This window comes from Thermomyces dupontii (genome assembly GCF_041956625.1).
Source record: "Thermomyces dupontii strain NRRL 2155 unplaced genomic scaffold VTN31scaffold_1, whole genome shotgun sequence".
NCBI classification, from domain to species: domain Eukaryota; kingdom Fungi; phylum Ascomycota; class Eurotiomycetes; order Eurotiales; family Trichocomaceae; genus Thermomyces; species Thermomyces dupontii.
In genome coordinates this window covers 4,449,196-4,462,758 of record NW_027192307.1, presented here as the reverse complement: position 1 = coordinate 4,462,758, position 13,563 = coordinate 4,449,196, and the positions used below count along the sequence as shown (strand labels likewise).

The window sequence follows — 13,563 nt, the reverse complement described above, 5'->3', positions numbered from 1 at the left end:
TTGAACCCGTCTGCCGCCCATCGCATCCACACCCTAGGTACATCATCGCCTGCTTATCGATTCGCGGAAATTATCACAACGGAAGCATCTATTGTTATCCAACTTGATTCACAGCTGTGATCTCGGGGCCTGTTTTCGCTCCATGGCCTTGGTTGCTGTGTGCGATGAGTGGCTGCGTCGGGCCTCTGACAAATTCCATTGATACTATTGTTCCCTCAACGGGGTGATTCATGTTTTGGGAGACAAAGAGGGTCCTGATCAATGAATTGATCTGGTACGGTCAATCGTTGCATGCACTTGAAGAATCCCAATTCACAGTTCATCAGGTCCGGAGATCATGTCCCCCGTGCCCTGACGACTCCGCTGCCATCACCAACATATATATCCTGCCATGATCTGGTCTTAGATCTCGCATTATCTCCATTGACCTCTTTTTTTTTTTATGATCTTCTTCGTTGTTGATCTGAACGTCACCGTCGGCCTTGATCCCCTGCAATGACCTCCTCCGCGTCCCTCTCCCCCGATCAGATCCGGCATCGTGCAGCTTCCAAGGCCGATCTCGGATCGCTCAACGACCGCCTCGCTCGTCTCAAGGCGGATGTCCTCCCCGCATCGCCGTACCTGCTGACCGTTCCGACAAACGTCCCGTTCTCGCTGGGCGGCCGCTGCGTCAACAACTGGGCCGTGGGCAAGGATTCGCTCTTTGTGCCCGAGGAGCAGCAGCTACAGTACATGTCTTTTTTGATGCACCACGACTCGGATTCGTTACTGGTCGCAACGGGTGATTGGGCGGATGCGAATGGGAACATTATGACGGAGGATGCGGCGACGAAAACGAGCACCCCCACCACGACAACGACAGCGACGACGACGACGAACGGGACGGTGAAGAAGAAGATCAGTTTGAGCGATTACAAAAAGTCCAGATCACAGGGTCAGGGTCAGAGTCAGAGCCAGCCTGGAAGTGCAGCGGCGGTTACTCCGAGCGGGATCAGCGCAGCTGCTGAGACGAGCGAAAAGGCGGCCGAGTCGAAGCCGGCGGCAGCGGGGCCACCTTCGTCCCTAACGGAACAAACTGTGGAAGGACCGAGCAAGCCAAAGGAGCCGGAGCAGCCAGATCCCCAGCCTCCTTCGCCCAAGCGACGCAAACTCACTCCACCGGAGCCGGAGCCGGAACCAGAGAAGCAACCGGCAACTCCACCATCATCCTCCAAACCGCGAAACCCTGTTCTTCCCGCACTTCTATCGCCGACCCTGCCGCCGAGCGCCTCTCCGTCGCCCAAACTCCCGCGGCTTCTCTCGCCGACACTGCCTCCAGAGCTGGAGGAGGAGCTGAATCGGCTGCAGAACTCGCAACTGCAGAACGGAACGACGGAAAGTGCAAAAGGGCCGCATTCAGAGTCGGTTTCCAGTGCAGGCACGCAGACGGCGACGAAGAATGCAGACCGTAAACCTACGCGAGTTGACGAAGGAAGAAGTGATGCGAATCCGAAACCGCAGCCGTCCGCCGCCAATGGACGCAACAAGGCCGACTCGAGTCCGAGCCTTGTGGTCAAACTGCGGTATGGTCGGGGGAATCGTCGACTTGTCGAGGGGATCCTAAAGCTGCCGAGCAAACGAAAGGCTACGGGAGTGGTTTTTGGTGGACCACCACGGGAGAAGCGGCAGCGGCTGGAACAGGAGGACAAGGAGGACAAGGCCAGCACATCGGAGGCACCGAAGAAGGTGACCAAGTTGGCGGTGACCAAGACTCCTACTGTTACAACGCCGACCGCAAAAGCGACGCCGTCTACGTCCGAGCAGAAGAAAAGGGAAGCGACATCCGTCAGCGAAGCCCGAACACCACTGAGCACATCGTCCAAGCCAAACGGCACCGCCAAGGCATCCCCAACACCGGCCACATCGGAGCGACCACCGCGGGAGTCCGAACGACAGTCCTGGCGCAGCGAGTTCCAGAAATTCGCCGCTTTGGGGCGAGAGCTCAAGCACGCCTCAGACCGCTACACACGAACAGCGACAAAGTCCGAAAAGAACTCCCCACCCACTGCCGACGAGAAGCTTGCCGCCGCAACGGCCGTGGAGGCGATCCTGTGCTTCATGCTGGCGTTCATCGCGGACGACCGGGCCAAGGCGCTGGCGCGACAGGTCGGCGACTCGGGCAACTGGCGGTCGATCCTGGCTTACTGGCGGGTGGTCCGCCTACGGACGGCTGGGTACCGGGGCTTACACGGGCTCTGCTCACTGCTAGGCGCTGTATCACACGATGCCATCCACGCGCTGGACCTGGACCGACTAGCGGTCATGAGCCTACCGGACGATGACTCCAACAACAACAACAGCAACAGCAACCGAACCCCAACCCCGGCCGCAACCCCCGGCAGCACCGACGAATCCAAGAAACAACAGCAGCAACAACAACAACTCCGCCGCCGTGACCTACTCGATCTCAAAACCCGTCTTCCGGAATCCCACCGCGAAGCACAACGCCTCTGGCAGCACGGCCTGCGCGAGCTCTCCGAGGAGGTCCTCACCACCGAATTCCCGGAAACATGGCGCCGGAGAACAACCACCACCACCACCCTGGAATCATCCGATGACCGTGGACTTCTGAAGCCGGGCCAATACGCGGGTTCGTTCGCGCTGCCGTTCTCCCGCGCGACGGCCCCCGTGGAAGTGGTGCGGTTTGGGGTGAGTCTGTTGGCGGAGTGGTGTGTGAGAGAGGGGTTGGATGGGTTTGAGCCAAGGTTGAAGTTGTAATCTTTTTCTTCGTGATGTTTTTGATATTCATATTTTCTTTGCGGGAATTTGTGTTAGTTTATGGTTGGTTGGTTGGTTTTCTGGGGAGATTTTTTTTATCATGATACGATCTATATGATACCAAGGGTTGCTTGCAAATGTTATTGATTTTTTTTTTTCTTGATTTGATTTGTTTTGGTTGTTCCGGGGTTCGATTCATTATCATTGTCTAATGGATGACGAGTTGGAGAGGAATGAATGCATGACTGGTACTTTCTATCCCATACTCAATCTCTCAACGTAGCGTAGACCTGACTCCAAGGTAGTGATCAAACCCATATATAAAGAACCATTCTGAAAGAAACAAAAAAAAAAACACCGTAAAACGTAGACGTAGATGCTTTGCATTGACAATGACATGCCAGAAAAGAAAAGAATAGATCGATCGATCGATAGATTGATTGATTGATTTTCTTAATACTCCCTTACCGCCCCCTCGTTAAACAGCCACTCTGCCTCACGGCAGTATCGCGCCTCACGTCCAGAGTTGCCCACCTCGCTCGCCCAGCACACGACCGCGGCGTCGACGACGCATGCCAGCACGCCTTCCATGGCCCCGAGCACGGTCCACCCGATGCACCCGGAGAGCAACCCGACGACGTATGCGTACAGGCTTCCACGGATCTTGCCGCTGACGTCCAGGGTGCGCGCGGTCGTGACCCATCCGCCGAAGCCGAGAGCTAGGGACATGGCGACGCGGCAGGCGTGCAGGATGAGTTTGGCGAGGCGGTAGGGGACGAGCGGGCCATGGGTGCGGTTATGGTTGGAGGAGGAGGAGGAGGAGGGGCGGAGGTACTGGTGGTGTAGCGGCGTGTTCAGCGTCGCCAGAGAGGAGATCTCGGCAACGCTGCGTGCGGCCCGGTGCAGCGGCGTGGAGTGGATGGCCGCGTAGGTCACCGCCAGCGGGTTGACCAGGGCCGCTACCGGCGTCGGCACCAGCCAGTACATGCATAGTGTGATGATGGATGTCAGCCGCCGCGGCAGGACGAGAAGCGGGAGTCGCAGTAACAGCGCCAGCAGCGAGGACAAGCATACAGTCCCGAAGAGCGTCGTGCCGGCGTGAGCCAGCGCCGCGCGCACCACCTGCAGCGATGTCGGCGCCGGCACGGCCAGGCGGTGGAAATACCACTGGCTGACCGTCGCTGCGCTCACTGCCCGCTGCAGGCCGGAAATCACGCCGACAGACCACAGGTACACCAGGATAAAGTACACGCCCAACCACCAGGTGCTGACGTTGAGAATGAAGGAACCGCCACCAGAGCTCACATGGCCGCCGAGGAAGATGCGCGTAAACATGAGCATCCACAGCCACGTCCATGACACGAGCAACCCCAGCGCCAGCAACCCTAATCCCACCAGCGCCGGATTCGCCGCCAGGATGCGGCATGCAAACTCGAGGATCCGGATGGCTGTACTTGTCGCGTGCCGGCTTTGGAACACGGCGTAGATCCACAGACTCGCAGTGACAAACGGCACAATCGAGCCCCATCGCATCACCTTGTCCTGCACGCTGGCCCCATGCCATGACCCCTTGAAGCTCGAGATGAACGGATACAGCGAGAACGCGTAGAGGATCGACGGCACTGCCACCACAATGCCCATCACCAACACCCGGATATATGACCGCAGCAGGGCCAGCCAGAGCAGAGACACAAATATTGACACCAGGGTGTAGATACCCAGCAAAAAGTACGACTTTTGGATGGCAATGTAGATTGTGTCCCCCCAGCGCCACTTGTCCTCCGACGGCGGCGCCGTGTGCAGGTACACCAGAAATGCTGTTGCAAACAGGCTCGCCAGCGACAGCAAGAAGAGATGGCCCCAGAAGACGTCATGCATCGGCGTCTCCGGCTCCGGCTGCTTCATCGACGGTGGGACCGAGTCTGTGGAGTCCCGTCGACTCTCATCCAGCAACGCCTCTCTGTCCGACTCCTGCGGTGCAAAGCCCGAGTAGCTGTCGTAGCCCGAACGATCCGGCTTCTTGCGGAACTGTTGTATCGGTGCGTCGTCTGCTGAATCATCATCTCTCGAGTCCAGAGAATCAGACCTCAGCGTGTCGTCCAGCCCGACGTCCACCATCTTGCCCTTTGCTGCCGAATCGTCATCTTCGTCCTCTGCTGCTGGCTCGGCAATCGTCGGGATATGGCCGCCATACTTGGACGTGCCGACCCGTTCGCCTCGCCACGAGCTCTTGATGCCGTTTCGCCGGTCGGGCCCCCACGGGTGGTGGTGCGAGCGGGAGCCCTCTGAGGTCCGATCGTCGTCGTCGAGCTCCGACGAGTCCTCGGTGTGGCTGTTGCCAAAGTGTCGTCTCGACTTCTGCAACGCATAGTAGTCTGCAATCTCCCGCTCGTGCTCCTGCTCGTCATCCTCTTCGCGGAACTCGTCGGTGGCGCTGAAGAACAGCGGCGCGGGCTGCGCGAGCGACCTCGACGCAAACGGAAACTGGGACAGGTGCGACCCGGTCTGCTGATAAGGGTTCCCTATGCGGTTCAGATGGGATCGCGAGGAAAGCCGTCCCCCTCCGCCGCCTGCTTGATTGTACCGGTGGAACCGGTCGCCGTTGTTCTCCTCCGGCCGTGCGGTGAGGCGAGACTGAGACTGGGCTAGGAAGCGCGAGGCATCTGTAGATAACGGTCAGAGCGGATCGTTTTGACCGGGGAGGGGGAAGTCAAATACAAACATTCTGAAAACATGGTATGGTCGAGAGTAAAGGTGGATCAGTCTCGAATTTCAACCCAAACAGGCCAGCACATAATCAGAGAAGCTTAAAAGTAGCGCACTGAAATCAGAAGCTGAGATACAGACAAGCGGTCAAGAAGATCAGCGGGGAATCCGGGGAAGATCAAAGAACAGATACGGGATACAAGCTCTATTACCTGCTCCGCCGTCCAGACTGTCGTGATGGAAAGTCAAAAGCGGAGCAGCAGCAGCAGCTCTGAGCCGGACTGCAGCACAAGAGCAGCAGAGAATAATAGTATCATCCGGCACAGGCGAGAGGATGTGCTGCGTCATGTGCGGATCGGATCTCTATGTCCAAGTCATGAGCGATAGATGACTCAGCAAGGCAGCGGATGTTAGTCAGCGATAACGACTCGAAGGTTAGACGCTGCTGCCTCAGGCAGAAACTCCGAAGCTTGCTTACCGATGAGCTCATCGCCTGATGCCCGATCTCTGCCTGGTAATCAACATCCCAAGTCTTGCTACTCATTGTCGACGGAGAGAATAATGCGTTGACAGCATTGCGCTGTCTGGCCTTTCTCTCAATCTCTTTCCTCTTGTACTTGATTAGCTAGGAGGTTGTGTCCCATCGTGAAGGACTCGTCTTCATGTCTCAGCCATGGGACTACATTGCGAAACTCGTCTGCATCGGTGATTCGGGGACCGGCAAGTCTAGTGTAAGTTCGCGCGCTTTATCTATTCGAGAGGACATGTCTGACCGAGACAGCTCACGATCCGTCTGTGCGAAGGCCGCTTCGTCCCAACGCATGATGTCACCATCGGCGTGGAGTTTGGCTCTCGAATAGTGCCAGTCGGCCCGCCAGCGTCGGACTGGCTGGGGATCAAGCCGGAGACGGAAACAACCCCATCATCATCATCATCATCATCATCATCCGCACCACCAGCAGACGATGCAGGGCATCATCAGAACGGCACCGCCGTCCAGAACAACACGGAAACATCGGGACTTCCCACCCCTCCGACCAAACCACAGAATCCTACTCCCCCCGTGCAGAAACGCATGAAGCTCTCGCTGTGGGACACCGCGGGCCAGGAAACCTACAAGTCCATCACGCGGTCCTACTTCCGCGGCGCGTCCGGCGCGCTCCTCGTCTTTGACATCACGCGGCCGTCAACGTTTGCGTCGGTTACGCAGTGGCTGCAGGATCTGCGGCAGATTGCGGAGGACGGCATCGTGGTGGTCCTCGTGGGCAACAAGTGCGATCTGGTCAGCGAGGACGACAGTCGCCGGCGCGTCACCCGCCAGGAGGCGGAGGAGTGGTGTCGCGCCAACAACGTCGTGCGCTACGTCGAGACGAGCGCAAAGTCCGGCGAGGGCGTCGAACGCGCATTCCTCGAGGTCGCCGAGCGCATCTATCACAACATCGAAGCGGGCAAGTACGACCTCAATGATCGACGTAGCGGCGTGAAAGGGTATGGTGCCAGTGGGGGTGCCAATGCGGCGGCGCCGCGGACGATTACCCTAGGATTGAACGATGCGATGAAGCAGGGTAATAGGGCATGGGGGGGCTGTTGTTGAGTACTATATTATCTTTTTAATCTTCTAGTGCCTCATAGTCACGGCTTCTCTTTTTTTGAATCTATATAACTAGATTTTTTAACTCCCAACACCACACTGTCTTTTGCATTTCATAATCAAAAGCATAATGCACGAGATTGGACTATTACAGCGCCTGCTCACTCAAACCCCAGAGTTAGACACGGAAAGAAAGAAAAGGACAAGGATCGACGTCGAACGGGAAATTCACGAAACTCAACGATTCGCAATCCGCCAGGTACTGAACCAGTTGAGATGTTTCCACTTCTGATTCGACCCCTCCATCCCAAAAACGATGTCCTTGAAGACGATAAACAGCGCCAGCACGACGATATACAAGACGGTATACACCCCCCATTGGACGGTCCTCGGCAGCCGGCGCGTCAACCAATCAACGACGAACCCCAGGACGAGGATGGCAAAGTACAACGCTGGGTAATAGTGATGGACGTAGGTGACGCGGGCCATGGCGATGAAGGGGAGGTAGTGCAGACACCATGAGACCAGCGGGTAAAGGCCAGAGTAGTGGATGTGGTCGATATCCGTCGGGGTCAGATCCTTATACCCACGCTGCCAGCGCAGCAGGTACCAGAGGATGAGCAGGCCGAAAAGGGCGATGCTGGCGGTGCTGCCCCAGTAGACGGCCGGGTTGCCCAGAAGGAAGTATTTGACGACGCTGTCGTCCCAGGAGCACATCCGCAGACCGACGTGCAGGATCGGCCATTGCCAGGCCTTGGAGGCGAGGTCATCTTGCTTGTCCGGGTCGGGGATCAGTGCGTTGTTCGAGGTCATCATGGCGACGTTGAGATGCACAAAGTCTTTGAGGAAGGGCGATTTGTAGGCCTTGGGGTCGCCGGGTGGTACTATATCAACGGTTTTAGTTTTGAACAAAAAACAAAGACGAGGTGGATCTTCGGCTTACATTTGTCATTCACATGCGATTCAATGTTCCAGTGGGTGTAAACGTCCTTGGGGTTGTTCTGCTTGACGCAGGTGGTTTCAATCTGCTTGAACCCCCACTGCGGCAGATTCTGCGTGGCGGCTCGCAGATAGCAGCCCAGCACGGTATGACGCAGGCGGAACGCGGTGGTCAGAGTCCGCAGCTTCGAGTGGTCTCTGGACAGGGAATCGCTGACCACCTCGACGGTCCAGTGATCCTTGTCGTCGCCAACCGTAAGATTGCCGTAGCAAGACACCTCCCAGTCACTCTTCGTGATGGGCGCGGCAATGGCGTGCGAGTGCAGGTTGCGACCCGTTTGTGCATGGATCAGACGGATGACGTCCCCGTGGCCGATGAACCGAGGGGGTTCGTCCGGGTTGTAAGCCTTGTCGCTGCGGTTCGGGTAGATAAACCAGTCGTTGTTGGCGTCCTTGTGGTGATAGCAGGTCACTTGTTGCTGTGTCGATCCCGCCGGGTAGGTCTGGATGTGCGAATGAAGAAGGCCTCCGCCGTAACCCATGTTCTTGATGGTGACTTTGGAGCCAAAGGCAACCTCGAGGGGATCGCCTTTGCCCACATTGGTTCCCTTGAGATTGGCTTGGAAGAGCGAGCTCATCTGCGCGTCGCCGGGGCCGCTGTTCTCAAGGATGAGGAAATGCAACCAAAAGGAGAACATGTATACCAGGATTGGCACTACAATCAGGCAAATGACCCGGACAAACAGATGCTGGGCCAGGGTGATCTTGGGCATCCGGAGATCTCCAAACTTGTTCCAGAGATCCTCCGCCGTGTACAGACCAACGAACCCCACGCAAGCGAGACCGACGAGTTTCACACTGCACAGGCAACCAAGGCTGAGACCCGTCAAGAACAGCCAGAGATACCACTCAGGGGAGAAACTATAATTCCGCAACCGATGGAACCGTGCCCAGCACAGCACCGTGGTAAAGGTAAAGCAAAGCAGCATCGAGTCCAGCAGGATGAACCGCGAAATGGTAGCATACGAGTTCTCAAACAGCACCATCATCGTGATCAACCAGACGGTGGGCCGGCGGAAGTTCAGCTCCCGCGCCGTGAAATACGCCAACGGCACGCAGACCGCGCCAAACCACGCATTAAACACCCGCATGAACGTGTAGTTGACATATTCCGGATACTTCTCGCCCGACTTGAACTCGAAAGATCCATTGTAGCCGGCCAAGTAGCCAGACAGGCCGACCAGCATCTTTCCAAGCGGAGGGTGGACATCAAAGTAGAATTCGCGCTTGAGATAATACGACCCAAATTTGCCGAAACTGCCAGCAGGGTCAGATATACAGAGTCCAAGCTGGAGATCCATACAGCACGCCTTACTGAGCCTCGTCCCATGTCACAATGTTGGACAGCCCGATGCGGTACATCCGCGTGAAGAACGAAAGGGCCGTAAAGATCACCGGCGCTATCACGAATTCCCATTCATCGAGCGCAGAGAGGACCGATTTTGACTGGATGGAATCAGTTTACAGCTCCGTAGCTCTTACTTTGACCGTCGGTGCGTACCTTTTGCAGCTTCGTCTTATCCTCAGGAACGGCTGGAACCGGAGGCTGCTCTTTCTTCTCCTCCACGCCATGTCTTCGCCGCAAATCAGGCGTCTGGTCTGTCCCAGACGCAAAGGCCGGGGTCGAAGCCATGTCGGCGAATTGATCCAACCGTTGTTCAAGAAACGGAGCTACCGGCAAAAAATCTCGCTGAATTTCAGACCGCGTAAATTATATATATTTATATAAGATTAGCTGGCTTCAGTGGCGGTTGCAACGAGGCATTCTCTCGAGGTTGCGGCGCGGGCGGGAAGATGATGTCGTGGCCTGACGGCGGTCGGGGTTGCGATGCTGGCTGGGACAATTGCGCCTCTACAGACGGAGTCAAGGGGGCAGGCAGAAGAGTAGAAAACAAAAAAAGAAAAAGAAAAGGCTTCTGTCAAAGAAACTTGAGAATCAAACGAGGGACGAGAATTGGCGCGATCCAACAGGCATCGGGGCGCCGAGTTGCAATATGAAGCTTCAGCTCGAGGACATACCGATAACAGGTATACAGCCTAGTAAGTTGTAACTCATGCAGTTAAGTGATGTCTGATTGGTCGATTAAGCAACTTCATAACCTTGAGCCAGTTATCAGTAACGCATAATGATCTATCACAAGTAGGACAGCAATGGTCGCCAGCTCATCCCATGCACAACATAGTCACATTCTACAGCCATCCCGACAGCAACCCGAAGAGAGAAACACAGAAAAAAACAGATGGTGAATACATCATCGGACGGGATCACCCGTCGATGCCACACACGACAAATAAAATGTATATAACGCAGCGAATTCATCTCGAATCCCAACCGTGCGAATGACCCCTGCATGCAACCGAACATGTCATGGTTCCTTTCGGGCGACCGGGCCCGACTGTCGTGGCTCGTAGCCAAAATGACCGCAAAGAATAGCAACGGTAGTGCCAGTCTATCGTATCGAGAGATCGAACTGAGGGTATCCACATTCACAAAGACACGACGAAGAGGAAAAGTGCGAGGAGAAGAAGGGAGAGTACGCTCCAGTCTATTCGTCGTCGTCTTGATGCAGACGGCGATACAAACTATTCCCATCCTTGGAAGAGCTCGGGCTGCGACTGAACATGTTGGATATCCAACCTCCCAGGCCTTCACTCCGACCGTTGGTATCTTGGCGGCTGAACTTGCCACTTCCAACACTGCCGGCAATGGGAGGGTCGATATCCAAACCGGGAATGGCGCTGTCGGGGCCGAACTGACCGGGGCCACGCCGGATGTCGAGAGACGGCACGGGCGAGCCAGCGCCCATGAGGGACCCGCGTTCCGCGGCCGTGGCTGGCGTGGGCATTGCGCCAGTGGCATCTCCGAAAAGCGAATCCATGTCCTCCAACCGAACTCCACTGGTCTCGGGGTAGAGGAAGTACACTGTTACCGGTTAGTCCAAGGAAAAGAAAACTAGCACTCTGGGAGACATTACCAATCACAAAACTGCAGGCGCAGAAAAAAGCATGGAGCAAGTACAGACGCCACTTGATGACGGCTTGCAAAACGGGTGTCACCTCGCCGACGAGGAAGTTGAAAGCCCAGTTCGAGGCGGTACTCAAACTGGCACCCTTGGCCCGGATGCTCAGCGGCAGAATCTCGGGCGGATAAAGCCACGGAATGGGACCCCACGAGGCACCAAAAGCAGCATTGTAGACCATGACGAAGACGACCGTCATCAAGGGGGTGAAGGACAGGTCGATGTAGATAAAATACGAGATCAACGACAGGGAAATGATCATCGCCACGGCACCCCACAGCAAGATCGGGCGTCGACCCCAGCGGTCGACCACGTACCAGGGGAGCACGGTGGACGCCAGGTAACTGAGTGCGTTGATGCCGGTCATCAGAATGGCCGAGCGGCCGACCCAGCCCGCGGACTCGAAGACCAAAGGAGCATAGTAGGAAATCACGTTGATTCCGTTCAATTGGGCGAGGGCCTGGGCGGACATGGCGATAAACACGCGTCGGTGGTACCGGCGGAACATCTCGTAGTACGAACGCTCTCCTTCCTGGCGCTGGATCAGGACGTTCATTTTGATTTCCCGGTACTCTTGCCGGGCCTTATCGTTGTGGATGTCTCCTCCGCCGTACAGATTGGCGATGACAATCATGCCCTCCTCGTCGCGATCCGTGTCCAGCAGCCACCTGGGGGAATACAATTGATTAACCAGCAATTCCCGTCCGCGATCTCACCGCAACTTACCGGGGAGACTCCGGGATGACCAGACTGCCGAAGCCCAGCAGTGCACCCATGGCACACTGCATAAACAGGGGAATACGCCAGGAAAGGTTGCTTTTGATAAAACTACAAAAATAGTCGACCCAGACACTGGCTGCATACCCACAGATGTTGCCGGTGAACTCGATACAGGCGAGTTTTCCACGATTGTGAGGAGGACCTGCATCGGCATCAGCCCGGCTTCCGATCCACACAATCACAGGTCGAACGTACTGATTTCGGACTGATAGACGGGCACGATGGTCGACAAGGCGCCGACTCCCAGACCCGCGATGATGCGGCCCAGCATCATCATTGGCATGCCGTTGGCCAGGGTCTGAAAGGCACCCCCGATGAAAAAGACAATGGACCCGTAGAGAACGGTTTTCCGGCGTCCGAGGAGGTCGCCAATCTTTCCGACACACAACGATGAGATCAGGGCACCAATCTCGAGAATGGCGACGACGGTGCCGATTTCTGCACGCGTTGGTTGATTGAAGTAATCTCGAAAATACGGACCCCTGGGCGCCGACGCATTAGCTGACACGATTCATGCTTGTCGGCCGCATGTATGGACGGCAGAGGGAGGGAGAGAGCAATGGGCGGCGGGGGCGCCGGGGAACCTACGTAATAATGCCGGACATGACCCCCTGGTCATATCCAAAAAGAAACACACCTAATGAGACGAAAATACTGGTGAAATATCTATCACATCTCTGGGTCAGCTCGATTTCGATGGGACGGCAGTGTCATGCCATGGGCAAAGACTGGGAGACGCACAAAAGCGGCTTGCCCACCAAGCCATGCCGCCGTGCGGCTTCCCTATTGCTGCGCGGCATCACGGCGGCAATGATCCGGCCAAACCGGGAAACTGGAGGAAGACGGGGGGTGGGAACTTCGATGACGAACTCTTTGGTGCGGAGTTCGCCGTGATCGCCGTCGTCGCTGGCGGAGGCGTGGTCGTGGTGGTAGTCTACGTCGTTGGAGTAGTGGACGCGTTTGGACTTCTTGCCGCGAGACCGGGGACGAGAGAAGGAGTCGAGGGACGGGCGAGGGATCTGGAGCGGATCCTCTTCGCTGGCCAGCTGCTCGGCCAGGTCTCCGGTATCACTCCAGACGGAGAAATCGGAGTCGACCGAATGGCGGGAGGAGAGTGAGGTCCTCCCACTGCTCCTTCCTCTAGATTCCGCGTTGGCCGGCAAACCGGAATGGTGGTCTTCGGAACGGCGATGAGCCAGCGAACGGAGAGGAATGGTGGAGGACGTGGCGGCGGCTGGGGAGGACGGTGAGGGAGGAATGGTGGCGGCGGGAATGGCGGGCTGACTGGAGGAGTCAGCCCTACACTACCAGACCAGCGAACAGCGGTATGGATCGCGCTCGAAGCGGAGGCGATGGGGGGGATGACTTTTTTTTTTTTTTTTCCTTTTTTTTTTCTGGGAGAAATGGGGGGGAGCCAGAATGTTAGCTGGGCGGGCCCCGGGCAGCAGCAGCACACGTTGGCTGCAGTAGTGTATGTAGTGTACAGTCAACAATTCGAATAGTAGTGTGCACGCCACGTCCAATGCAAGGAGGCAAAAGACAGTGCTAATGGGGATCAGGTCACAGGAGCAGGATCGTTCTTTGAGAGACTGATGAACAAGAGCGAAAATGCGGAGAATAGCCACTAGAAAGAGACTTTCGGTTGGCTACTCGGGATGCTTTAGTTTGTTCTCAGTCACGCTCCTTGATCCGCAGATCCACTGGGGACTC

At 56.5% G+C, this 13,563-nt stretch overlaps 6 protein-coding genes across 6 annotated transcripts; 2 read left to right on the top strand and 4 right to left on the bottom strand.

Annotated features, from left to right (window-relative positions):
* Positions 1–495: 495 nt before the first annotated feature.
* VTN31DRAFT_1682 (uncharacterized protein) lies at positions 496–2,757 on the top strand (the record flags this gene model as incomplete). Its single annotated transcript, XM_069401766.1, has 1 exon — positions 496–2,757. The coding sequence occupies one exon, from the start codon at positions 496–498 to the stop codon at positions 2,755–2,757; it is 2,262 nt and encodes a 753-aa protein (XP_069264538.1).
* Positions 2,758–3,210: 453 nt separating this feature from the next.
* Positions 3,211–5,492, bottom strand: VTN31DRAFT_1681 (uncharacterized protein; the record flags this gene model as incomplete). Its single annotated transcript, XM_069401765.1, has 2 exons — positions 3,211–5,420; positions 5,480–5,492. The coding sequence occupies 2 exons, from the start codon at positions 5,490–5,492 to the stop codon at positions 3,211–3,213; spliced, it is 2,223 nt and encodes a 740-aa protein (XP_069264537.1).
* A 127-nt stretch (positions 5,493–5,619) lies between these two features.
* On the bottom strand, positions 5,620–6,007 carry VTN31DRAFT_1680 (uncharacterized protein; the record flags this gene model as incomplete). The annotated part of the gene is made up of 2 exons (XM_069401764.1): positions 5,620–5,744; positions 5,788–6,007. 2 exons carry the CDS (start codon positions 6,005–6,007, stop codon positions 5,620–5,622), a joined length of 345 nt encoding a protein of 114 aa, XP_069264536.1.
* Positions 6,008–6,125: 118 nt separating this feature from the next.
* VTN31DRAFT_1679 (uncharacterized protein) lies at positions 6,126–7,057 on the top strand (the record flags this gene model as incomplete). The annotated part of the gene is made up of 2 exons (XM_069401762.1): positions 6,126–6,194; positions 6,245–7,057. The coding sequence occupies 2 exons, from the start codon at positions 6,126–6,128 to the stop codon at positions 7,055–7,057; spliced, it is 882 nt and encodes a 293-aa protein (XP_069264535.1).
* Positions 7,058–7,291: 234 nt separating this feature from the next.
* VTN31DRAFT_1678 (uncharacterized protein) lies at positions 7,292–9,686 on the bottom strand (the record flags this gene model as incomplete). Its single annotated transcript, XM_069401761.1, has 4 exons — positions 7,292–7,938; positions 7,998–9,310; positions 9,369–9,499; positions 9,555–9,686. The coding sequence occupies 4 exons, from the start codon at positions 9,684–9,686 to the stop codon at positions 7,292–7,294; spliced, it is 2,223 nt and encodes a 740-aa protein (XP_069264534.1).
* A 913-nt stretch (positions 9,687–10,599) lies between these two features.
* On the bottom strand, positions 10,600–12,136 carry VTN31DRAFT_1677 (uncharacterized protein; the record flags this gene model as incomplete). The annotated part of the gene is made up of 4 exons (XM_069401760.1): positions 10,600–10,976; positions 11,029–11,741; positions 11,800–11,995; positions 12,049–12,136. The coding sequence occupies 4 exons, from the start codon at positions 12,134–12,136 to the stop codon at positions 10,600–10,602; spliced, it is 1,374 nt and encodes a 457-aa protein (XP_069264533.1).
* Positions 12,137–13,563: the final 1,427 nt, after the last annotated feature.